At 40.8% G+C, this 24,502-nt stretch overlaps 1 protein-coding gene and 1 long non-coding RNA gene across 3 annotated transcripts in view; one reads left to right on the top strand and one right to left on the bottom strand.

The window, feature by feature from the left end:
• Window positions 1-416: 416 nt before the first annotated feature.
• Window positions 417-3,777, bottom strand: LOC125321933. The gene is made up of 2 exons (XR_007201772.1): window positions 3,694-3,777; window positions 417-2,538 (listed from the first exon to the last, which is right to left on the bottom strand). It is a non-coding gene; the product is annotated as an uncharacterized LOC125321933 (long non-coding RNA).
• AKAP11 (A-kinase anchoring protein 11) overlaps window positions 3,231-24,502 on the top strand; it is a 44,902-nt gene continuing 23,630 nt past the window's right edge. For both annotated transcript variants that reach the window (XM_048295373.1, XM_048295372.1), the window contains exons 1-6: window positions 3,231-3,272; window positions 12,399-12,506; window positions 18,150-18,266; window positions 21,755-21,802; window positions 23,205-23,339; window positions 24,166-24,430. In XM_048295373.1, coding sequence (XP_048151330.1) covers window positions 12,447-12,506; window positions 18,150-18,266; window positions 21,755-21,802; window positions 23,205-23,339; window positions 24,166-24,430 — 625 coding nt within the window. In that variant the 5' untranslated portion in view covers window positions 3,231-3,272; window positions 12,399-12,446. The remainder of the gene's footprint in view (window positions 3,273-12,398; window positions 12,507-18,149; window positions 18,267-21,754; window positions 21,803-23,204; window positions 23,340-24,165; window positions 24,431-24,502) is intronic.

The raw sequence follows: 24,502 nt of genomic DNA, 5'->3' as shown, positions 1-24,502 counted from the left end.
GGTGGGGGGAGAGGGGAGGGAGAGGGGAGAAGGAGGGTGGAATATATTTCAAGCATGGCAGATCCTTCTCAGCTTGCTACAAGGGATCAACGGAAAAGGCTTACACAGGTTTTAAGACAGGAAGAATATGCTATGCCTCCTGTTAAAGGTAGGAATACATGGACTGTAAATTACCCATCTACCCTTGAGAAGGCTATCCTCATTATTATAAGTGTAGCTCACAGGATGTAATTCCAGGTCTTGCCTGAACTTAATAAAGCTTTAGTTATAGAGAGACATTTTCCAGAGGTAGTATCCTCAAAAAAACCCCAACAGAACAACACTGACGCAGTCATGCAACTGTGTAGGCTTCATGCACAGAGGGGGAAAAACGCAAGTAAGTGACTAGTAAGAAAATGGGTAAAATAAAAGTCACATAAAGCCACAGACCATTTATTCAACACCCTTCATAGATCTTCAACACCTTTCATAGAACTGGCATTCAGTACCTGAGAGAGATGACATATAACTCAGTCTGAGAAGTCTTTGAACAAGTTGTTCCAAGCCAGTAATCCTGAAATACCAAGCTTAATAGACAGGTGCAGACAGTGAGTCAGGATAGTACCAGGGATATGACAGTAGTTTAGACAAAAAGATTCTAAAGATACCTATTTTTCATACCAAATGAGCAGGCAGAAGACATCAGAGGTGCATGGTGCACTCTGCCTGATGCTGGTTCCCTTCATGGGGCCTGATCCTGGCCCCCACACATGGACTGATGTTCCAGCCTGGCCTAGACCCCTCCCTGTCCCCACTGGTGCTGATGCCCCAGGGCTGGGGCTGTCCTGAGTTTGGCCTCCTCCCTTGCTGGGGTCAGTAGGATGGGCTCTGACTGGCCAGACTGTGCACTGAAAAAGGTAAAAATTAATGGGACAGAAAATACCAGAGCTCAGAAACTAACACTGTATTTCTTCATAATTAATATAAATGTTAAGAAGTGTTGGCTGACCAGACAAGTTTCCTGTGCTTTTACATAGGCAGTATTTAAATCAATTGTTAAAAAAAAAAAAAACAAACTAAAAATCACTATTTCAAAGCTATCCCCATTTTTATTATTATATAAAAAAGAACATTTTTTTGTGACAAACAATGGCATGCCATGGGTTGTGTTTCATAGTTTCCTGATGAGGGTAAACCTTGATTTTTCTCAAGGTTTTGGCAGGGAGCCATAGGAACTCATTATTCTGAACAGTCTAAGGGGAATTCAAAAACAAAGAGAATAAAAGGCTTGAATTTATTTTTAAAGCATGTTTTCTCATGGTTACATTGCTTCCATAGCTGTTTTGTTTTGGAAATTTTTTACTTACTGTTGATACATAAAAACCAATGATACATTAAAAACAACAAAACCCTCTTACAGAATTTTTAGCTTTCATGAAAACTGAGAAGTGTATTTAATGATGCAGTTGGTCAAAAGGAGGTATTTTGTTCTTAGACTGGAGATGAGCAAACTGTTAAAATGTCTTTACTCAATCGACAGTGTATTTCCAAATCAGGCTGGTCTCAATGGGCACTGAAATGACAACTAGCTTGAGTTAAATTTGATGCTATTATTCATTTACTTTCTCTCCCTCCCACAGAGACCTGCAGTCCCTATGGGAAGCAGAGAAACATTCTATTTGTCCCACTTATGCCACACACTGTGACACAGTTTAGAACCAATCTTCTGTTTCTTTTATCTGTGTAGTCTTTGCATGGCTTTGTTGCACAGCTTAGTAGTTTTTATGGTGAACGAAAATGTAGTTCACCCACCTATTCACAAAAATGAACATGCACCCCCTGACTTCTGAAGTGTCTAAAATGATTGTAGAACCCAGAAACAGCCCTTCATTAAAGACTAAACAGAAATAAAAGCTACAGTTTAAGTAAAAAGAGAAGGCAGGAAGAAGCAGGAATTATCTAGAAAAGTAAAGGAGATCCAGCAGCAAAAAAAATCTCATGTACTTTTTATAGGTTGTAGGTGGTACCGGGAAGAAAAGTGCAATTTATGAGGGGGTCAGGGTAGTTTCCCTCTTTCTCTCAGTAAAATGGGGCAGGCTAGCGTTTGAAACCACCCAGGACTGAAAAAGCTGCAAGGGTAGAATTTTTCTTATTTTTTTTCTTCCCTAACCCCTTCCCTAGTATACGAAGTTGGGGATTTTGTCTGAATGTAGCTTTGGGGGCTCTTTCTTTTCTGTGTTGCAGAAGCTGCTGCAGGCACATGCTGCCCCATCTCCGCCTGTGGAACTCCGGTTCTGTCGTTCCTCCCCGAGCTTCCCCCTCACATGCCGGGTCTCAGGAACACCTGTGCCGATTCCCGGAGTCTTTCCTTTGTGGGGGGACAGAGCTGTCAGCCCATACTGCTCAGACGATCCATTGTGTGTTGTTCAACACACCTCCTCGCTGTGTCCCTGCTGCCAGGTTAGTGCCTGGACGAGCTGCTAGTGGAGCGGAGTTATGCTGGGAAGCGACATTGCCTCTTCCATCCGAACGAAAAGAAATCCCAGGCCCCAACAGCACCTACACTTGCACACACATCAGAACAGCTCATGAGGAGGTGAAAATCAGCTGCGTATCTGCTGGGCTAAAAGCACACCTGATGTCCTGAGGAACCCGGCAGCACTGAATTTAAGTGTGAAGGGAGGGAGGGCACGGGATTCTCAGGCAAGGTCTTACAGTCTTGTCTGCGCCTCGTCTGACTAAAACCAGGCTGCAGCCTCCAACCCACGTCCCGTGCTGAGGCCGCCGGTCGGCCACGAGAGGCGACCCCGAGCAAGCGAGCGGCAGCCCCCAAGCCCGACGGAGCAGGCACGAGCAGCCCAGCCCCCTTGTCGGGCACACGGCTCCCGGGGACTTCCCAAAGGCACTCCCGGCGGGGAGGGGCCGGGGCCGGGGCCGGGGCCGGGGCCGGGGCCGGGGCCGGGGCCGGGGCCGGGGCCGGGGGCGAGCGAAGCGCGCGAAGCGCGCACCACCCTACGCGCGCCCTGCTGCCGTGGCTGCTTCCGGGGCGGCCGCCGCTTTCCCGCCAATGGGAGCGCGCGGCGGCGGCCGCTGCGGGGGCGGGGCAGGGCGGGAAGCGTCGCGAGAGCGGGGGCGCGCGCCGGGGGCGGGGCGGGGCGGGGCCGGAGGGGGCGGGGCCCGCTGGGGCGGGGGCGGCGGGTCCGGTCGGGCGCTCCGGGGCCGCGCCGCTGCGGGGCCATGGCCGCGGGCGGCGGGCGCTGAGGAGGCGGCGGCGGCGGCGGTCGCAGCCACAGGTACCGATAGCTCGCTCTTCTTCCCACCCCCTCCGCCCGCTCCCCCACGGGCCGCCCTGCCGGGGAGCTCGGGCGCAGGGCGGGGCGCCGCCGCCGGCCTGTCAGCTGGGGCTCGCTGCCACAGGTGGCCCGGGGGCTCCCGGGAGGGCGCGGGGCAGCGCATCCTCCGCCGCCCTTCCCAGGGAAGGTTCCCCTGGGGCAGCGCAGCTCCCGCGGGCCCCACCGGTCACCTGGGGGGGGCGGGGGCGAGGCCGGGGCCGCGCTGCAGCTCAGCGCGGGGGTGACACGAGGTGGGGAGGGGGGAGCGCAGCGCTTCGGGCCCGGGAGCCGCGGGGCGTGCGGGGTTCGCGATCGCAGGTCCCCCCGGTGCCCCCGTGGGCCAGGGCTGTCCGTCTGCAGTCTCGGTTGGGGACTGACTGACCGGTGCTGGTGCTGTCGTGGTCGGTGCACGGAGGCTCCGTGAGTTCGCGTTCCTTCCTACGTTGTTTGGGTTGTGGTCGATGCGCACGGGTTAAGTAAGTTCAGCCTATTCTCAGCATTTCGCTGTAAAAGTGTCTCCTCGCCCTCCCTCCCTCCCGCCGCACGTCCTCCTCCCAGTTCCTTTTCTCCCTCAAGGGAGGAGGAACAAGGAGCGTTCCTCCTTTGCTTTCTTGGCTCTTTTGAGGGGCTTTCTTTGGCTTTCTTATAACAACTGAAGTACTTTTCTCTGGTTTTCAAAAAAGAAATCCAATATGCAAAAGGAAAAAGAAAGGGTGAGCTGTAGATCCGAACTGTATTTAGTGGTGTACTGCTGGAGTGAGATAGGGAGGAAAAAATCCCATTTACATTGTATCTGGAAAAGATCAGTGATACTGAAATAAATGGTAACAATGCTCGAAATTTATCCATTTTACGCTTGGGAAGAGTCTTACGTTGCTTCGTGTTTGTAAGATTATTTCAGATTCGTACAGTTAGACTTTGGTGATAGATACCACCAATATTTAATTAATCCTTGAGAACTAAACAAGGTATTCTCTGGTGAAATTTTCTCTAGGTGGGAATAAGTTTGCTTGAGAAAATGCTGCAGCATAGTCACTTACTTTTATTAGAAAATAATATTCCCACCTTACTTGGTGTAGTACTGTTATGTACACAACAGAATGAAGTACAGAAACTTAAAGTTTATTGCATAAGCCACAAAATCTAGGCTAATGGATATCCCTAGTACATAACATTTTTTTCCCGGGAAGTGTTTGAGAATCCAGACCCAGGACTGGGGGGAAGCTGTGAGTGATGACTTTCTAGTGATGATCTAGGAAAAGAAAACGAAGGATTCTTTTGAAATTGCTGCTTCTATGTGACAAAAATACTATGTAAGAGAATTAAAACCAAACAATTAAAAGAGGACCCAGCCTGTCATTAATGCTCACCATAAATGATGTATTTTGCTCTCTTCTTAGTGTGGGTCTGGCTATAGTTAAGACAACTTGTATTTCATAACTGGACTTTTTGAAGACTGGCAACCTGATCACTGAAACTGATAAATCATTAGAAATGAGAAATAGAGAAGGATCTGTTAGACTATTCCGCCTGATTGTCAGCATAGACTTGCTTAATTTGGTTTTCAATAGCAATTGTTTGGTAAGGTTATAAATACACATGCAGGACAACCAGGGAATCAGGCCCAACCAATATGGATTTATGAAAGGAAGGTTCTGCTTGACCAACCTGATATCCTTCTATGACAAAGTGACCCGCTTAGTAGATGAGGGAAAGCCTGTGGATGATGTCTGTCTTGACTTCAGTAAAGCGTTTGACACCATCTCCCACAGCATCCTCCTAGAAAAACTGGCTGCTCACGGCTTGAATGGGAGTACTCTTCAGTGGATTAAAAACAAGCTTGATGGCTGGGCCCAGAGAGTGGTGGTGAATGGAGGTAAACCATGCTGGAGGCCAGTCACTAGTGGTGTCCCCAGGGGTCAGTTCTGGGACAAGTCCTGTTTAACATCTTTATTGATGATCTGGACATGGGGATTGAGTGCACCCTCAGTAAATTTGCAGACAGCACCGAACTGGATGGGAGTGTTGATCTGATTGAGAGTAGGAGGGCACGTGGAGACCTGGACAGGCTGGATCAGTGGGCTGAGACCAGTGGTATGAGGTTCAACAAAGCCAAGTGCCAGGTCTTGCACTTGAGTCACAACAACCGCTGCAGCGCTACAGGCTGGGGGAAGACTGGCTGTAAAGCTGTTCAGTAGAAAGGTACTTGAGGGTTCTGGTTGACGGTGGCTGAACATGAGCCAGCTGTGCCCAGGTGGCCAAGAAGGCCAATGGCAGCCTGGCCTGTATCAGCAATAGTGTGGCCAGCAGGACCAGGCCAGTGACTGTCCCCTGTACTCGGCACTGGTGAGGCCACACCTCAAATCCTGTGTCCAGTTCTGAGCCTCTCACTTCTGTACATGAAACCTACACAGTTACATGATTGTGTCAGAGTTGTCACTTCCAAAAGGACATTGAGACACTGGAGCATGTCTAAAAAAGGGCAACAAGGCTCCAGGAAGGTGTAGAATACATCTTATGAGGAGTAGCTGAGGGTGTTTAGCCTGGAGAAGAGGAGGCTCAGGGGAGACCTCATTGCTCTCTATAACCACCTGAAAGGAAGGTGTAGTGGTGAGGGCCAGTCTCTTCTGCCATGCCTGCAGTGAGTGGACCAGAGAAAATGGATGGTTGAACTAGATAATCTTGTAGGCCTCTTCCAACCTTGATGATTTTATGATTCTAAAAAGTGTTGTTTTTAAATTTAATATTTGGAATGAATCATTCAAAGCTCAGTGTTTGATTAAGCCTGGCTTTTGCAAATCATCATCACAGTTCTCTGGGCTGCTTCAGGTCAGTGTGTTGAAGACAAAAAACCCGTACTTTTTCTTTAAAAGAAAGATGTCTATTTTTGCTCTAGTACTACTAAAAGACTTCCTTTTTAAAACATAATATAGATATACTATTGTCGTGGCCTAGAATCTTTTATTTGAAGTTTAATTTTAATAAGAACATACTACATATATTTTAAATTCAGTGCCTGTATAGTTCAAATTTCTCATAACCTATATGTGTTTAACATAGGTGTGCAGATGTCCACATACGCCCCTGTAACAATTGAAGAGATTTACTCACCACATTTACAGAAAAAAAAATAAAATTTCTTCTTTTCTGCCAGCTAAGGTTTGTCAATATAGACTGACTTAGAGTGAATTTAGGCATGGGATAGATTTACACAAAGAGATTAAATCCATGGCAAATTTCCTACTGGATTCCCTTAAGTTGATTATTTGATTTTGCTCCTTACATATATTCAAACAAGGATACATGTATATGGAAAAGCTAGCTAAATGCTTATTACATGCTCTGATGAGAAGAGTGTTCCTCAGCAAATCGCTGGAAAAATGGGTTTATAAATTCATAGAATGCTTTGGGTGGGCTAGAAGGGACCTTTAAAGGCCATCTAGTCCAACTACCCTGCAGTGAGCAAGGACATCTACAACTAGATCAGGTTTCTCAGAGCTCTATCCAGCCTGACCTTGAATGTTTCCAGGGATGGGGCACCTACAACCTCTGGACAGCCTGTGTCAGTGCCTCACCACCCTCATTGTAGAAGATTTTTTATATCTAATCTAAACCTACCCTCTTCTAGTTTAAAGCCATTCCCCCTTATTCTAATACAACAGGTGCTGCTAAAAAGTTTGTCCCTGTCATTCTTATAAGCCCCATTTAAATATTGAAAGGCTTCTGTAGGGTCTTCCCAGAGCCTTCTCCAGGCTGAACAACTCCCACTCTCCCAGGCTGTCTTCATAGCAGAGATGCCCCATCCCTCTGATCATTTTTGTGACCCTCCTTTGGACCCGCTCCAGCAGGTCCATGTCTTTCCTGTGTGGAGGACCCCAGAGCTGGATGCCGCACTGCAGGTGGGCTCTCACCAGAGCAGAGAATCACCCTGCTGGCTATGCTGCTTTTGATGCAGCCTAGGACATGGTTGGCTTTTTGGGTTGCAGTCGCACATTGCTGGGTCATGTCCACTTTCTTGTCCACCACCACCCCCAAGTCAGTCTTCTCAGGGCTGCTCTTAATCAGTTCATCCTACAGCTTGTATTGATAGTGGGAATTTTCCCAACCCAGATGCAGGATCTTGCATATGGTCTTGTTGAACCTCATGAGCTTAATATGAAGCTCTCATGAGCTTCATATGACTTTCCAGGTCCTTCTGGAAAGTATCCCATCCCTTAGGCACATCAACCACACTGATGCCTTGGGTTTTAACTTTCATATTTTTCAAATCCTGTTCTGCCTAGTGTGTAACTCTAGAATTTCTTGTAGCCTGTTAACTTCTGCTCTCTCATGCTAGGTAGACATAACAAAGCCTCTCCAGGCCTGCTCTCCAAGGACACTCAGACTGTCCTAGGCCCAAAAAGTATAAACCAAAAGCCTCTAAAGGGAGGGGCAAGCTTGGGGAAGCTACATCATTAACTGAAGCTTTAATTGGAGAATTAACCCTGATATGCAAATGAACAGAACCTATAAAAGTGTGAAGAACTCGTGACCTGTCGTCCACATTGGGGTCCATCTTGGCAATAGCCTCTGGCTCCCAAGGGTGTACCTTTGAAGGCCCTTCGAATAAATACCTACCTTTATTCCCTTACTCCGTCTATGTTTTTAGGTGGCCTCTCAAGGCATCAACATCACTCACCTTGGTGTTGTCTGCAAGTTTGCTGAGGGTGCACTCGATTAACTTGGTCTATGTCATTAATGAAGATACTAGGTAACACTGGTCCCACTGTGAACTGCTGAGGGACACCACTTGTCACCAGTGTTCATCTGGACATTGAGCTGTTGCCTGCTCTCTTCTGGATGGGTCCATCCAGCCAGCTGCTTATCCACTGAACATTCCACCCATCAAATCCATATCTCTCCAATTTGGAGAGAAGGATGTTTTAGGGGGTTGTGTCGAAAGCCTTGCGGATGTTCAGATAGATGACATCTGTAGCTCTTTCCTTGTCCACTGATGTAGTCACCCCATCACAGAAGGCCACTGGGCTGGTTAGGCAGGACTTGCCCTTGGTGACACTGTGCTGGCTGTCCTGAATGACCTCCCTGTTTCTATGTGTCTTAGCACAGCTTCTAGGAGCGTCTGTGCCGTGATCTTCTCAGGCACAGAGGTTAGACCGACTGGTCAGTAGTTCAGCCTTTCTACTCTTTGTTAAGGTGGATAAAACGTTTCCCGTTTTCCAGTCACCTGATTGCCATGACTTTTCAGATATGATGGAGTGACTTGATAACTACATCAGCCAGTTATTTCAGGACTCTGGGATGTGTCTCAACAGGTCCTTTAGACTTATGTACATTCAGATTCCTCAGGTGGTTGCAGACCTGATCTTCTCTTTGCTCCCCCAGTCCATCCACTGGAGAGGTGTGGGAAGAAAGGTTGCCAGTGAAGACTGAGGCAAAAAAGTTGTTGAGTATCTCAGCCGTCTCATCTTTTGTTACTGGTTTGCCAATTGTGTTTGTCAGTGGGAGTGCATTTTCTTTGACCTTCCATTTCTCTCTGACATACCTGTAGAAGCCCATCTTATTCTTTGCATCCCTTGCCAAGTTCAGCTTCATCTTCACCTTGGCCTTCTGACCTCATCCCTGCAAAACTGGGCAGTGTCCTCCCAGAATATCTGTCCCTGCTTCTGCTGCCTGTTCATCTCCTACTTGCCCTTTAGTTTGACCTCAGCTGGTCTTAGTTTGGTCTCAACTCAGCAATGCCTGTCCTGTGCCTTCCTTTCCTCATTTCTTACACCCAGGGATTGGTAGCTCTTATGCTTTATGGAAAGCATCCTTAAAGATCTGCCAGCTCTGTCCTGCTCCCATGTCTCTGAGGGCAGTTTCCCAAGGGGTCCTATGGATTTAGCTCCTTAAACAGCTAGAAGTATGCTATTCCAAAGTTGAGGATCCAGAACTTATTTTTTGCCTGTTCCGTGTCCCTCAGGGCTGCAAACACCATGAATGCATGACTCCTATGGCCCAGGCTTTCACCAGTCCTGTCGTCAGTGATTAGCTCACTTAGGTTGGTGATCAGCAGATCCAGTGTTGCATCCGCTCTGGTCAGGATTGTCTATGTCTTAAGCTATCCTCTATGCATTCCAGGAGTCTTCTTCTGAAATAGCTTGCTGTGCTACTTTTTGAATACATTTTGGGTTGGTTGAAGTCCCCCAGCAGGACAAGAGCCTGTGAGTGTGATGCTTCCTGTAGCTGGAGCAAGAAAGCTTCCTCAGTAGGCTTCCCTGGATCAACCACAAGGTTCTCTTGATACCTTGTTTTGTTCTTTTTGCCACGGTGCTTTCAGCCTGTTGATGGCTGTTCTTCAGAGACAGCTCTTCACAATCTATCCATATCTTGTTGTAGAGGGCAACATTCTGCCACTCCTTCCCAGTCTGTCGTTTCTTAACAGCCTGTAGCCGTCCACTGTCACACTCCAACTGTGGGATTTTTCCCTCCAAGTTTTAGTAATGGCAACTAAGTTGTAGCTTTCTAGCAGCACAGAGGCTTCCAACTCCTCCTGTGTGTTGTTCATGCTGTGTGCATTTAAGGTGATCCAACTTGCTAAAAAGGTAAAGATGGTGTGGGTGTTCATTAATTAGTTGCGTGATCAATTTTTTCCTTTTTTTGGGTGTCTGATGATAGTTGTTCAAGACAGGAAAGTCCTGTTCCTCTTACATCTGATACTTCTGCCATTTTTTCCCTTTTTTGAGTTAACAATAGGAGGAAATTAGATTTAGTAGTCAAATTCAATATCCAGAAGTAAAAGCAATTTTAAACAGTACGTTTTATTTATACAAATGAGGTACTTCCAGGCTGTTTTGTTGTCAGTGCTTTCACTTCCTTTTCAGTTAGTTTTAATGTTTGTGTACTTCTCAGATGATTGGACCATTGTTGTATTGAAAACGGATAATAATTTTATATATTAAAAAGAAAACCTTCAGGTTTTGCTGCATTGTTGGACAAGTGGGACCCTTCAGATTTCTCTGAAATGCATGATGGAGAGCAGAGATGCTGTAGGTAGTATAACGAAGGTATATATTAGGACCTCTATAATTCAAGTGCTGAAGGACAGGATGCAGACAAAACAAAATGGTTATGGTGTTATGTTGATAAACCTGCATGGTTTCTGTGCAGTGTCTTTCAGAGTCTTCATACTGTGATTTACAAGTCTGTTGGTTTCATAGGTAGGGGATCCTGCAGGTTGATGTTCAGGTCTCCAGCGTTTAGTAGCAGATGACATAGGAAAATACTTAACCTGAAGGCAGTTTATGGTAAAACTGTGACCTATTGTACCTGAGTAAACACTGCAGCGCCCAACAGGGTTAAAAGGTCATCTCCATAGTGTGGTGTGTTGGGCTTTGTTAAAATTGCTGCAAGGAGGGATCCGTCCAAAAATGTAGAGCTGAAGTACCTGATCATGTGTGAAAACCCAACTTTTCCTATAGATGGCTTTTCTTAGGACAAGGAGTGTCTAAGAGTATTTCCCCAGTACGGTTTGTATTTTTAGTGGATTAGCCATTTAAGATAGAGCAGCAGGGACAAGTGAAGTGGATTTCATTTTGTTGCCTGATACTGTTTTGTGGATTTTTTTTCTTTTAAACGTAGTGCAGAAGCATTGTTGTGTTTAATCTTCTAGCCATAGTTTACTGTGAAATGAATTTTTATTTGTATTTATTATATTTATATATAATATATATAACCTGTGGAACATACGCCTGGCTACTTCATGTAATTGTCTTAATTTTCCGAACTTCAGACATCCAGTTGAGAGAAACTGTGCTCTAGAGATGAAAATGTTGCAGTTTATTTGCCCAAGTGTAACAACTTCTCTAAGATTCTAGCAAGTTCATCTTTGTGAAGGAAAGCAGAAGTCAAACTGAAATGTGAATAGATGTACCTAATAATAATCTCTTGCTATTGTATTCTTGAAAAGGTTTTACTTTTAGAGGTGCTGGGGTGGAGGAAGATGAAAAATACAGTTACTTGATGACACTACTAATCTTCTTATTTAAATTACTTATACTGAATACCAAACCCATAAAAATATTTGTTTCCCATATAAAGGTTAAATATGTGCTTGAGATGAGATCGACAAGACCAGTCTGGTCAGTTTTGTGGAAAAGACCCATACTCTGATGTCGTGGTGTTTATTTTCTTTATCTTTGCAGTAATTTTTACATGCACTTGCTCCTTGCCCGGTTTATTTCGTATAGTCTAGGAGCTCTTTTTCCTGATTAAATGGTGTGACCATGGGAAAAGATGAAGTATTAAAACTTCTATAGAACTTAAAAGCCCACCACATACTTTCTGTCTTTATTAGCACTCTATATTTATTGCCTGTTTGGGAGGATGCAGACAAGAATGAAACAAACTGGATCCATTGCTGCTGGTTAAAGAGGGAAACTTGAAAAATATACCCTTATAGCTGTTTTTTTATCTTGTTGTCGTTAGAATTAGGCTTAGGATAAATAAGAGCAGCTGACTCGAGCAGAAACTCTTGTGACCTACTTGGTTGCAAGTGCTGGTAAATGCATGTGGTCTTGCTGTGTTTTGCCAGCAGAGACTGGGCTGCCCAGAGCAGAACCAGAGGACAAGAGTGAGGATCCATGTTAGCCTGTAGTACCTCAGGGTGACAGGCATGACCAGGCCAGTTGGTTGTGTGGGTGAGTTGTACATTTGCCTCCCAAGATAGTTAAAGGGTGGTTGCAGTGCATTTTACAGTACAGGAGCCTGCTGAAAAACTTTCTGGAGTGTAAGTGATAGTGAAACAATATTTAATGTAATGTTCCTCCCCACCCCCAATGCAGCCTTGAAATTCTAGTTAAACTAAAATGATGAAACTTACTGCAAGGTGTCTGTGTTCTGCATTTCATGCCTGGTTCTGAAGGTCATTAAGGCAGTACTTTTTTAAAGACAGCTGTCAGTATGGATGGTGTGCTGTTTAATATTTCCCGGTTTTAAACTGCTTTTTAATTGTTTTTATTGGTTCTTGTTTTGTCTACTTGCATTTTCAGGGTGGATGCAAACTAAATGGATAAACATAAAATAATCAAATGTAAATGTTTTTTGTAGGTATTTTTGAACTGACGTCTTTCATCGAATACCAAGATTGGTAAGATCATGGATATGTATGCCAGGGCTCAGGGCAATCGCATGAAGTCCAGAATATCTGTTGAAAAGGTAATTATCTGCATTTAAATAAAAAAAAAAGTATTTCAGAGCTTTTCGATCTAGTAATGAACCAAGTAAACTGGTTTATTTAGGTTTTTTGAGTGTGGGGATTTTTTTTACTAAGTTTTAATGTTGGCTGTCTGCCATTTCAAGGAGGCAAAGAAATTGCTTTTGCTTTACACTTCGGCATATTTAGTGTAATTGAACTGGGAGGCAGCATAATTTAAGGAAAGGGTGCACGCTTTTGTCTTTCAGGGTGATGTGATAAAATCGTGATGTATGAATTTCCTAGAATTTGCCTTGTTTATTGGAGTATATCTTTTATTTTAGAGCAGATTTTTTGAGTTTGTTTTATGTAATAAATGAATATATGATGATATAGCCTTCATTGAATTCTGTGAAGCCTGTGTAAGGGCTTACTTGTAATATCTTTATTTTTAGATCTTGATGTCTTGTCTGGTTTACCGTTGTGTTTACATGAACATTTAGGAAGTGCCTTTGTGAAAAAGAAAATATGTCTACCACTTATGAAGGATATTAGTGGGGATTTCTAATATTAAATTAAGTTTATGTGTCCTTTTAAATTTTGTGAATTTAACTTGGAGAACATAAATACTGTTCCTAAAATTTTCTTGCAACTTCTATAAGCACTTAATGAAATTAAAGTTGCAGTTTATCCTGAAGGAACAAATTTATATATCTAACCATGTTTCTCTAGGTAGTTGAACACAGATGAGTAATTTTCTAGGTCTTTCTTGATTATTAATAACTTCCTTATTTGCAAGTTGCTGCAACAGTAAGAGGAGAAACTGATCAAGGAAGCATCTTATCATGTGAAAATTGCATTATTTTGTTTCATAAGCAGATTTTGTTGTTTTAAGGAAACAGTGTCTATGGTACATGTCATGTTTGAAGGCAGAGGAAAGTGTTATGAGACAGCCAGGCAGGCAGTCAGTTGTTCCAGGTCCTAACATGGAGTGTTACCTGCCATATATTAAGCAGTTTGTAATTATGGATGATAATTCTTCACTTTAAGACACATGGTATAAAACCTTGTATTTTTACTTTCCAGCTCAGATAGAGATCTTCCACTGCAGTCAAGTAATTTTGCATCCTTAACATGAACATAAACTTACTTTTAAAGGACTTTTAAAATCTGCCCTTTATTTGTTTTTCTGTTTCAATTTACTAAACAAAACAAACACCCCCCCGCCCCACCAGGTTTTTAGACCTTACAGAAACAACTTTCTAATAATGACAGTGACCAGTGATTCCTCATTGATTCTAATAGTTGCTTAAAATATTACCTCTGTGAACTGCTCCATTAATTGCTATTAAGCATTCTGAACTCTGTGGTTCTAGAAACATGAATTTAACCCTTCTTGCAGAATTCTGCATTTTTCTACAGCCAGACTTCATTGTTTTGATCTGTGGCTGTCTCCTCTGAATGTTTACCTGTGAGGAGTCTACTTAGGTTATGAGGTGGAACTTTCATTCTCATAGAACCAGGCAGTAGGGTGGTCAGAATTGTATTGTGTTTCACTTTCTGTTGATTTACAGACGATTGCAGTCTGATTCCTGTCCTTTTCATAATACTTTATCACAGCTAACAGGAATTGTTGCAGTAGTAGCTCTTGAAAGTCAGTGCACAGTAACAGCATGCATATTTAAAGCCTGAGTTTCTATTTTTACAAAATTACCTTAAAATATTCAATCCATTTTAATCTTGCAGTTGGTGAAATCAAGAAGAGCTGCTTTGTGACTTAAGAGCAGAATAAGCATGACTGACTGTCCAGCACTGCACTTTGTTTCTCTAGATACTGTGGCATCTTGCAGGTTGTTTGAAATATTAGAAAACCGTTGTTTTTTAAAACATTTCATGAGACCAAATACGTCCTCCAGTGTACTGTGATGGATCCTTAGATAATGACTTCCTGGTTTGCTGGAATGAAGAGACAATGCAGATCTTTGAATTGCTCAGCTGAGCTAGAGGTGTGACAAGGGTTTCCACTGTTCATGTCTGAGCAGCCTGACAATATTTGTGGTTTTCCCCTGGCACAACTTAGTAAATTTGAAGTCTGTGCTTGTGAATGAAATAGGGTTTCTTGCAAGACACGACTTTTGAATTTCTGTGAGGAAGGAGTACCAAGTCCTACAGGCCTACCAAGTAGCGCTTTATAGATTGCTTGGGTGTCTTTTGCCCATATGTCGATGTACATTGGAAGTAGTTGTACTGTTTATAAAAACAAGTTACATCCTTTTGTTGAAGATGGCCCCTTGTCCTTACCTAAACTGAGCTGATAGTCTTGGGAACTTGTTAGATTTTAGTTTTTAATGTAGTTGCATCTCCTAGTTCGGGATTGTGAGAGAACTCGCATCATTGTCTGTTGGATAGGAGGATTTCTCTGAAATTGAGTCCAATCCTCTGCTGTCACAAGCACAATTTTGCTAAGGATAAGAATATGAAGAAGTTACTAAATATAGCCTCTCAGTTAATGAGGGGTTTAAAACACCTCCCCCAAACCTACTGCTGGTTTTATCTTTTTAAGCCACACTGCACTAATAACTAAGACTTAAGAATTTCAGGCAGAAGCTACTCACAGCAAATTTGTACCTGTTTGTTCCTCAATATCCTTATTCTTCTACTTAAATGATTTCTTTTGCTGATGTTCACCCTTCTTATTTTTTGACAATTGGTGATCTGTCCTCTGTTCGCCTTGGTTTTTGGAAACTGTAAACTGAGGTTTTAGTCTGCTTTTGTATGAAAGCCTCTTCATTCCAGTGATTATCCTTCATAGTCCTACTTTCTGTGCTTGTTGTGAGTTAATCTTCTTTTTATATGTGGGTAATACTGTATGTGCAATTACACAGGATGTCCTTCTGAGTGACTCTGATGTCAGTTCTTTCACTAAAGGATGCATGTTTGCTATTTTCAGTGCAGTATCATATTGACTATTCATTCGTTGCTATGCCATGATCAAGAAGTCAGCTCAGGTCTTTTATTTCCCATCTTGTGAATTTGCAATTCAATTTTAAAGCTTGCTATTGGTTTTTAAGGACATAAATTTGTGTTCCTTGTGGTTGTTTTTTAAAACACTCGTGCTTAGCAAGTTCTTCCTGTATGATTTGCTATTCTTTGTCTTAGCTGATGACACCTGCTTACTTCAAATTGTCAATAGTCTTCATCTCATATTTCTTTCCTCATTAAATTTATTAATGATGATGATGCTTGGTATCAGTCTCAAGATAAATTTTGAAGAAGTTGCTTACTGACCTATATCAACTATTCTCAAAACCCCCCCCATACTATCTCCATCCAGGCAAAGTCTTCATTTCCAAAACCAACTCTTTTAGTTAATTGTCTTTATCTGTTTTTGTTAGCTCTTCATATATTTAAGTGATCCACAGAAGTCCAGATAGATGGGATTTTTTCTTCTGTGTATGTAGTGTGCCTGTTAATTTCCATATTATTATTATTTTCACATTCAGACCTTTTTTATATTCATTAATATGATCTGAAAAACAAATGTCATTTCATTCCTCCTCATTTTAACTATGGATATTTTATCTCTTCAGTTGCATAGTGCCACCATGGGCTACCAGACCTGCATATAGTCTTGTATGCTGGTCCTTCCAGACCTTAGGGAGATGTTTCCAGTTGTTTCATCTTTCTTCTTCTCCCACTTCAACTTAAAATTCTCCAAAATGTTGAATTGTCCTTTACCTCAGTAGTTCCTCATACCATGCTCTGGTTCTTACTTACCAATTCTGCCTTTCAGGTGTTAAGCTAGGGAAAGGTACTTGTTTATAAATAAGGTGTGTGTAATAGTTTGTAGCTTTAGAAAAGCCAACTAGAGAATAACAATGATCCCTTCTCAAACTGGAGCACTGTTGGCTTGCAGAAAATTAGCAGGTCATGTCATATGACTTCTTTTCTTTCCCTAATTACTATTTTGAATGTTGTGACTGATTAAATTATTGTAGAAGCTGAAAATGAGACATTTCAACATGTTTGCTTGGCTTCACAAATTAACTTTTGTACAAGATGAATGAAGGAATTACTGGGGAACAGTCTTTGAGCAATAATTGGTATTGCATCCACTTGTAAATTTGGAAAATCCAGAGAATCAGAGAAAGGCACTGACAGCATATTTTGGAAAGTACAAAGATGTCATACTAAACTGTGGAAGCAAATTGAAACTAAACAAGGGGGGGTGAGGGAATAGATAAAAGTGGAAATTGGGTGAATGCTTCATTAATTCATTTCAAATGACCCAACAGCTGCCTAACATACTTTTTAAAATAGTTAAGCTGTTAGTTTTCTATAAAAGTTACTGTTTTGACTTCTTTAGTGTCACTTGACCTTGGCTGTCAGTATGGCAGTCTGAGCCTTGTTGGCTAGCAGTCTGAAATGTATTTTGGCAATTTCGAAGATCCTGAAGTTCTGTTTTGCTTTTGTCTGTTGATTCTAGAAGTGCTTTCCTAGTTTTGTGTTGCCATGAGCGCAACCACGGTGACACTGGCCCTGCTCTAATAATTTGGCTTTCAACATAGTAGTATTTGATACTGCTTTTTATACAGAGAAAAAATAAAATCTTTCTTGAGGTTTAACCGTAGTAAGTAAGATCACCTTTTACTATAAAGGGATTGTTTTTGTTGTGGGAGTACCAGAAATGCAAAACATTTTCTGTCTAAATTTGGCTATCTAGCACTTCTGCTATTGTTTGAGAAACTATGCAAATTTGAAATACTTTGTCATAAGTTGGACACACTGATTCCTCATGTCATTTTTAACAGGGCAGTCTTATAGAGAATAATTAACTGGATTAATAATTTTTAACTGTATGATGTTCTTATTTGTGTTCTTAACCTTACAATTTGCTAGAGAAGATGAAAATTTTAAATTAAAAAAAGAAAAGATTGCCGACTTCCTAAAACAATTGAGAGGATATTGTCTTTTTTACAAGCTGGGTGAGCCAGTTTTTGTTGTTCTGTAGTCTTATTTGCCTTCATAATGGTGATTCTTTTGTTCTGCTACGCTTTGTTACACTGGGAGAAAGTCTTGGATTCTTCAGCCTTTTTTAGCCATCCCTGGGTGCTTGCATGTCACCATAAGTGTAATTACAAGAAATATTTACATGGGATTAAGTTTCAGTTGTTTTATATACTTCATAGAATGGGAAAGAGTGTATGTGGATTTTCTTGGGGATTTTTGCTTGTTTGTTTGTTTTCTTCCCCTCTGACTTTTGAAGCCACCTCCATTACTTTTCTTGGCTAAAATTGCTTTTCATCCTATTTAAAGAAAAGCTGAGGGCTTTTCCTTATACAGGCTACAATGCAAGGAGTGGATGGGGTTTGGATTTCTTCTTGGATTCATCTGTTCTTTTTTTCCAAGTCTGTGTGTTCTCATCTTTTCTTTTTGTTTTAAATACAGAATGTCAAACTATTTTTGAATAAAAGTATTGCTTGAAAAAAATGTACCTGCTTCAGCTTCATGTCCTGAAGGAAATTTAAACTTCAAACCTGGTGATTTGTGTAAAAAGTAATTTGAAGTAATAATCAGAGTAGCAAAACTTGTGGGGAGCAGAGAATAGATGGATGGACTATGTCTCTGAAACTAAAAATGCTTTTTTTTCTTAAATTTTTTTTCAGAGTTTTGGTGAAAGTATCCTGCACTCTATGAAGTCACTGCTACACAGCAGGAAAGAGTTATGCAATGTATCAGCAGAAGAATGCTTAAATCAGGAAGAACAAGATAATTTTATTGAGGTTTGCTGTAATATTCCCACTTACATATATTTTGTGGCTATGATAGAAAACTATTTCTCGTGACACAGTATGGAAAGCTGCAGGATAGTAAATAGGAACAATGCTGCAAGTTACTGGACTTAAAATCTGTGCCCCCTATTGTCATTCTTGAATTTAGTCACTGAAGCCTTAAAAAGAGCTGTGACATTTCAAGGTGACATTTCTCTGCTTTGGAGGATTTGTGAAACTAGAAAACCAAGATGTGTAAAATAGATGACTTGGGTGTACTGCATTTGTGAGCACTGCTGTGATCAAGGTTGTAGGGATTGGTATCCTCACAAAATAGCAGAACACTTTGATTCAGATCTGAAGATAAAAGCTGAAGCCTCAGAATTGCAGATCTAGACTTGTTTTATGTGATTATGGATGGGCTGAAAGCTGGACAGGGTCTGGAAAGAAGAGAAGTAGACCTGGCAGAATGTGGGACTATCCAGGTAAATGTCAAGCTATAAGGAGGAATTACTAGAACTGTTTGAGTTACAAGGCTAACAACAACATCTCCAAAGGGAAAAGAAAAAAAATAAAAGCAATGTGTACCAGGTAAGTTGTATTATGGGTTTTACAAGACTTCTAATGAGTAGTTGACAGGCCTGACGAGGAGCTTAGACAAGGAGAGGATTACCTGAAAAGGCCATGCAGAGGAGCTGAGATAGGGAGAATTGAAGCAATGACAGTTGAGGAAGTGGTTAGGGGAGACTGATAATTGCATAAGCAGTAGCAAGAGGCAGATTGTGTGACCAGCAGAGATGAGTTAGGATTGCCTGGATAGCACCAGAGGTTTTGTAACTGAATGGGTACAGTCAGAGGTTGTGACTCTAAAACATTTGGGGAGCAGGCAAGAAGCTGAATTTGTGAAAGATGAAAGCTGTGACAGATTAACGTAAGAAGGAAGAGCTATGCAGTGGAGGTGTGAGCAAAGCCTTGTCTTTATTTGATCAGGCAGACCATGCTTTAGAAACTATGAAGGTGTTTTTGTCTTGTAGCAAATACCTGACAAATAGCTGGGAACATGTTTTATATGCCTGCAGTGATGGTCTCTGTGGAGAAAGAGAGCTGACTATATTTAGTTACCTTATTAGATCAAGCAATTAAGAGCTTCTGGTTGAAATGTAAGAGGGTCAATATCCTGTCACAGAACAGGTATTTTTTTCTTATGAAAATACAGGAAAAGATACTTATATGGAGAATGATGTTAAAAAAACTCAGACTTGAGAAAACCAGACTTTAGGTTTGCCTGTACCATTTCCTTTGTATCCATGATTTAAGATAGCCTTTGAATACAGTGTCTCATGCGCTTATTTTTAGATGAAAGAAAGGGCTTGTGTTACTGATGACCTTTTTATTTCCTTGGCCTACTCCCCAGCAACTTTTGAACTGAAATGCTAACTTCAAACATGTTCAAGGTATTAAAAGGTGATTTTTTTTCTGTGAAAACTGGAGTTTGACCACAATAAAGAGATCCAGATTAGCCTTGTCATCGAGGCAAAAATAGACAGACTCAGTAGTGGTGTGGTCTTTTTGACAGCTGTCTGCTGACCTCACAGTGTAATATTGCCCTTCATTTGTGTGAAGCTATGACTCCTGCTCACTGCCCTGTCTTGCACAATGAGTTATCCCATGGGAGAAGATAAGGGTTGGAATCATTATTTTGAGGAAGAGGAAGGGGAATGTAGGAAGACAAAAAAACCCCACCCATTAAAAAACCAAAGCAAAACTGCCAAAAAACCCCAAACAGCAACAAATTCTAGAGCCTCTCAAAATGTTCTTTAAGAGACCTAGTTTTTTTCCCAGGTAGTTTAAATTGTTTGGTATTTTGCCCCTTCTGTGGAGGAATTCAGTTCATTGTAGGTATTGTACAGATAATAAAATGTAGTGTCCTGCAGATATTGTGCAGATGAATTGTGTAGGAGTTGAAGAGAAGGTTTAAGAGTTGAAGAGTAACATTGCTCAAACAGGATTGTGTCACAGTTAACACAGTGAATATGGTACTGGAGAGGTGTAATTTGTCTGGAGCTCTTTGGAATGCTACTGAGGAGCATTGTTTCATTTATGATCTTATCATACATGACATAAGGATAAGTGGATGTAAGCAGGAAAGTATTTACTGAAAGCATGAGATCTTTTTCTGAGACCCCTGAAATAAACAAGTCAGAATTTTTCATAGTATGATTTCAGTTGAAAATAAAGCTTGGGGTTTCTTTTTTGGTCACACTTCGAAAGAACATATTCAAAGCACAAGTACAGTTCAAAATAGAATTCCGGCCATTTCTTTTTTCTAGCTCTTTAGTTACAGAGAATCTGTGTATGTACAAGCAAGTAGCTGAAGCAGTTAATAATATATCAATATAAACATAGTGATGTTCTTTGGAGTAACTGGAGTAGTTGCTACAAATTTATGAGTTATGCCCTAGAAATCAGTATGTTGCATAGTGCTCTGAAAAAATGGAACCCAAGCCATGTAAAACTGAATTTCAAACATTGGTAGAAGTATTTAGTCTGTGTGCTTTATTCCTTATCTACAAAAAGGAAGCAAAGTTTATTTTCTGACACCCTTGTTTTGAATGTTTTGAAAATAAATGCCTTGGGATTTTTTTTATTTTTCAGTATGCAGATGGCCTGTTGATTTGTTGTTAGGGAAATAATAAATGAGAACTAAGGAAGTCTGATGTTTGAAACAAAGTTTGAGTAGTGACTGACTTTCTTGGGCTGTTCATGTTGAATGGTACGGAACACCTGTAGACAGAAGAGAGGGACAGTGTGTGATAAAATATCTCCCTTGTCCACAGGCACAAGAACCTGAGGTAAAACTGATATTTCTGGCATGCTCAAGGTTCCTGAGCCTGGCAAGACTTTTTTTTTTGCTAGGTTGGATATTTTAATTCTTTTATGTTAGGGTTTGTTTACTTGGCGCTGGTATGCAAACATGTGGCTTAAGTAATCCGTTGTGTTTTGGCCTTAGGCTAATCAATTTACATGGCAAATTGCATAATGTGTTGGCACTATGCTTTATTCAGTATATCCAAATGTATAACAGTTTACCAGCACGGACAGATTTCAGACTGGAACTGTTTTATATGTGCCCAGCCTGAAGCAAGGACAGATGAGCACTGATCTTTGCAAAATCGTCTTTATTTTAACAGATGTAATGAGGCTTGTATGTGTTGCTCTGTATATACCAGCCACTAGAATAATTCCTGTGTAGTGGTTTTTAAATGTTGTATATGCTCTTCGGTCTGATCTGACCTTTCTCAAGTCAAATAGTATAGCATTACCATTCTTTATGTATGACCGTGTGCTACTGTTTGAGCTAGCTGTGCTACCCTAAGGTATGGTTTTTGTGGCAGTAGAATAAAGCTTTAAGTTAAAGTCTGCTGAATTTTTAACTCTTAAGTATCTGCAGGAAACAAATCTTTACTGTACTTGACTATATTAATGTATTTATTTTACAGATTACATTTATATGTTTTGCAGAAGAGATGGGTACTGCTTGCTTGCAGGTACAATATATATCTATTTATATTGGAAAATTTCTTCTAACACCTAGTTTTTTAAATGGGGGAAATTTGGTGTTCAAGAAATGAAATAGATGTATCTTGAGTATTTAAAAGCCTAAGTTTCAAATGTCATTGAAAGTTTGAAAATAATTATTTTAGTATGATAATCAGTGTTTTATATGTATTTACAGTATTACCTGGGTCAGTCTTTGTGTTAGGATGGTCTGGAACAAGTGCAGTGGAGGGGGATGATTGGTTTGGGGGGCGGGGTGGTGTTTGGGTGGGAAGAGGCTTGGTTGATTGTGGTTTTTGTGGGTGCTTTTTTTTTGTTTGGGTGTTGTTGTTAAACACTTGAGTGTATCAAAATTTTGCTATGTTATCCTTAGTTGAGTTGTGCTTATTAATATGGTGCAGTTTCATATGTGAAACTAAAACTTTACTGAACTGACCACTAGCTGTGAGGGTTTAGGAGTCAGTATTATGGTTATGCCTTAAGATGTTATTCTGGAGATTTAGATAAGGAAATATTATTTTAAAAGGTGGAGCATAGCAAGCTAGGAGGGTTATGATGTGCCATTTTAATAAGTTAAGGGTTTAGTCTTCCTGTGCAATTTACATATCAGTATAATTCATAACTTACATGTTCACAGTAAAATTCCATGTTTCTACTCTGCCCAGATCTTAGTAGATAGAGATTGCTTGTAATAGTTTGCTGATGTTTTAAAATGTAAAACAGAAACTCTGAATCCACTTGTGTTCCATATTAGATCAATGTTGGTAATTCATCAAATTGTAATACTAGACATTTTTTCAAGTATGGGTAAGAACTGTTTGATTGTTTAGAATTAGATGGAATTTAGAGAAAGTTGGACAGAACAGGTTTAAGGAGTTTTGCTTTGACCCATAAGGATCAGTAGTGTTTGGAGGGTTGGGAAAAAAAAGCGTAAATCTTTCATAGGCCTCTTCTGTATTAGATAGATCTAAAGGTTGTCCAAGGTCATGTTAAAGACCATGCTTTTGTAATAGGGAGATAGAACACTGTTCCAATAAAGCACACAAGGAGCATGTGGAGGTCCACTGAGAACCATCATTAGCTGAGGTCAGTGTAGTTGGGTATTTTGTAGGATGTGCAGCTGCTTTTCAGCGCATACAAGATTCTGCTTTATGACTTTTAAGCATTCTTCCAAGTATGGACTGAATTAAATCTTGTTTACACAAGCTTTACATCACAGTTTGAGAGAGTACGTGGGGGATAGAGCAAGAAATAAAGGAAAGAAAAGAAAAACTTCACCAGAATTAGCAGCTGTTAGGATTTAGGGGAGGTATGAGATCAAAACCATTGTCATTTGCATGCTATTTCTTTGACTTTATATTCTCAATGTTTTTTTATTTAAATTTAAATCAGGAGTTGTCAGCTGTTTCTGTCGAGCTTCCAGATGTTCTGAAATCGCTCCAGTTGCGCAAACTAAAAGAAAATGATGCTGTATTTCTAAAAGACATAAAGAAAACCTTGGCAAAACCTTACATCATGAAACATCAGGTAAAATTTGTGTGTCTCCTTGCATGTCAGAAGCATTACATTTTGCCTCCTAAAGAGCTTAGTCTTATTACACCCTGGCTTGCTTTTGGTTTTGGGCCATCTTAGCCAATTTCTGTTGTTTCATGAAAATAAACTGTGCTGTATTGTTTACAGAAAATAATTAATAAATATTTAATTATGGTGCTGATCCCATGCTTCTGCTAGGCTACAGTCCCTTTCACGGGCAATTTGGAAAGAATATGAAATTTGTCACTGTAACTATCTCTGCTCAGATAGCTTTCATCTTCAGCAGACTTTTTTTTTTGAAACAGGGGTGCCAGAAATTAAGGGTGTGTCTGGTGTTCGTAAAACTCAGTGATCGCTTTTCTTAAAAAAGAAATTATAAATGCTGTTAATGATGTAATTTCCATTATTTTTACTTTTATATTGTTCCCATTATTACCATGCTACTTGTATTCTTTCCAATTACACACATTGCATTTAAGATAAAAGGTACCTCGAAGAAACAGATAGCCTATAAACTGAAGTATTATACAGCATAAACCTGCTCTGAAATATTGTGTTCCTCCACAAATTTTTAACATGCATTCTTTAGTAGATTCTTGGCTACATGTTATCATGGTTGTGTTACATTATTGTAATGATTTATTCAGAATGCAGAAGTTACAAAAATGAGTAAGTCATTCTGGCTATCACTTTACACAAACTGTTGAATTTATTTTCATGTATTGAATATATTTTTAAATTATTTACTCTTCATAAAAATGCATTGAAGGGATCCCTTGAAGATTGCTGTGTTTGTTTTCTTGTTGTTCTCTTTTTCAAGAATCAGCTCCCTGAAGTGTTTTGTGTGATGAGACTGTCTCCTTCATTCCCAAGAATCAAAGTTGACTATATATTTACCTTGCTAAGCAAGTATACCACAGGCATAAGGTATGCTGTGGAAATAAACTCTTCACAAAAACATCAAACAGAGACAACCCATGGAGAAGATGATGACACCAATCAGTCAGTTTCTTCAATTGAGGATGATTTTGTCACTGCTTTTGAACACTTAGATGAAGATGAATCTTCAAAGATACAAAGTGCTGGTAAGTTCTTGCACGCTTTTAGAAATTGGTATTTGAAATTTAGGCTGTTGGGATTTAATAAGAAAGTAAATG

Source organism: Corvus hawaiiensis, chromosome 2 (assembly GCF_020740725.1).
Source record: "Corvus hawaiiensis isolate bCorHaw1 chromosome 2, bCorHaw1.pri.cur, whole genome shotgun sequence".
Lineage (NCBI taxonomy): Eukaryota > Metazoa > Chordata > Aves > Passeriformes > Corvidae > Corvus > Corvus hawaiiensis.
Note: the sequence above shows the minus strand (reverse complement) of the source record. Positions and strands in the feature narration are given on the sequence as shown.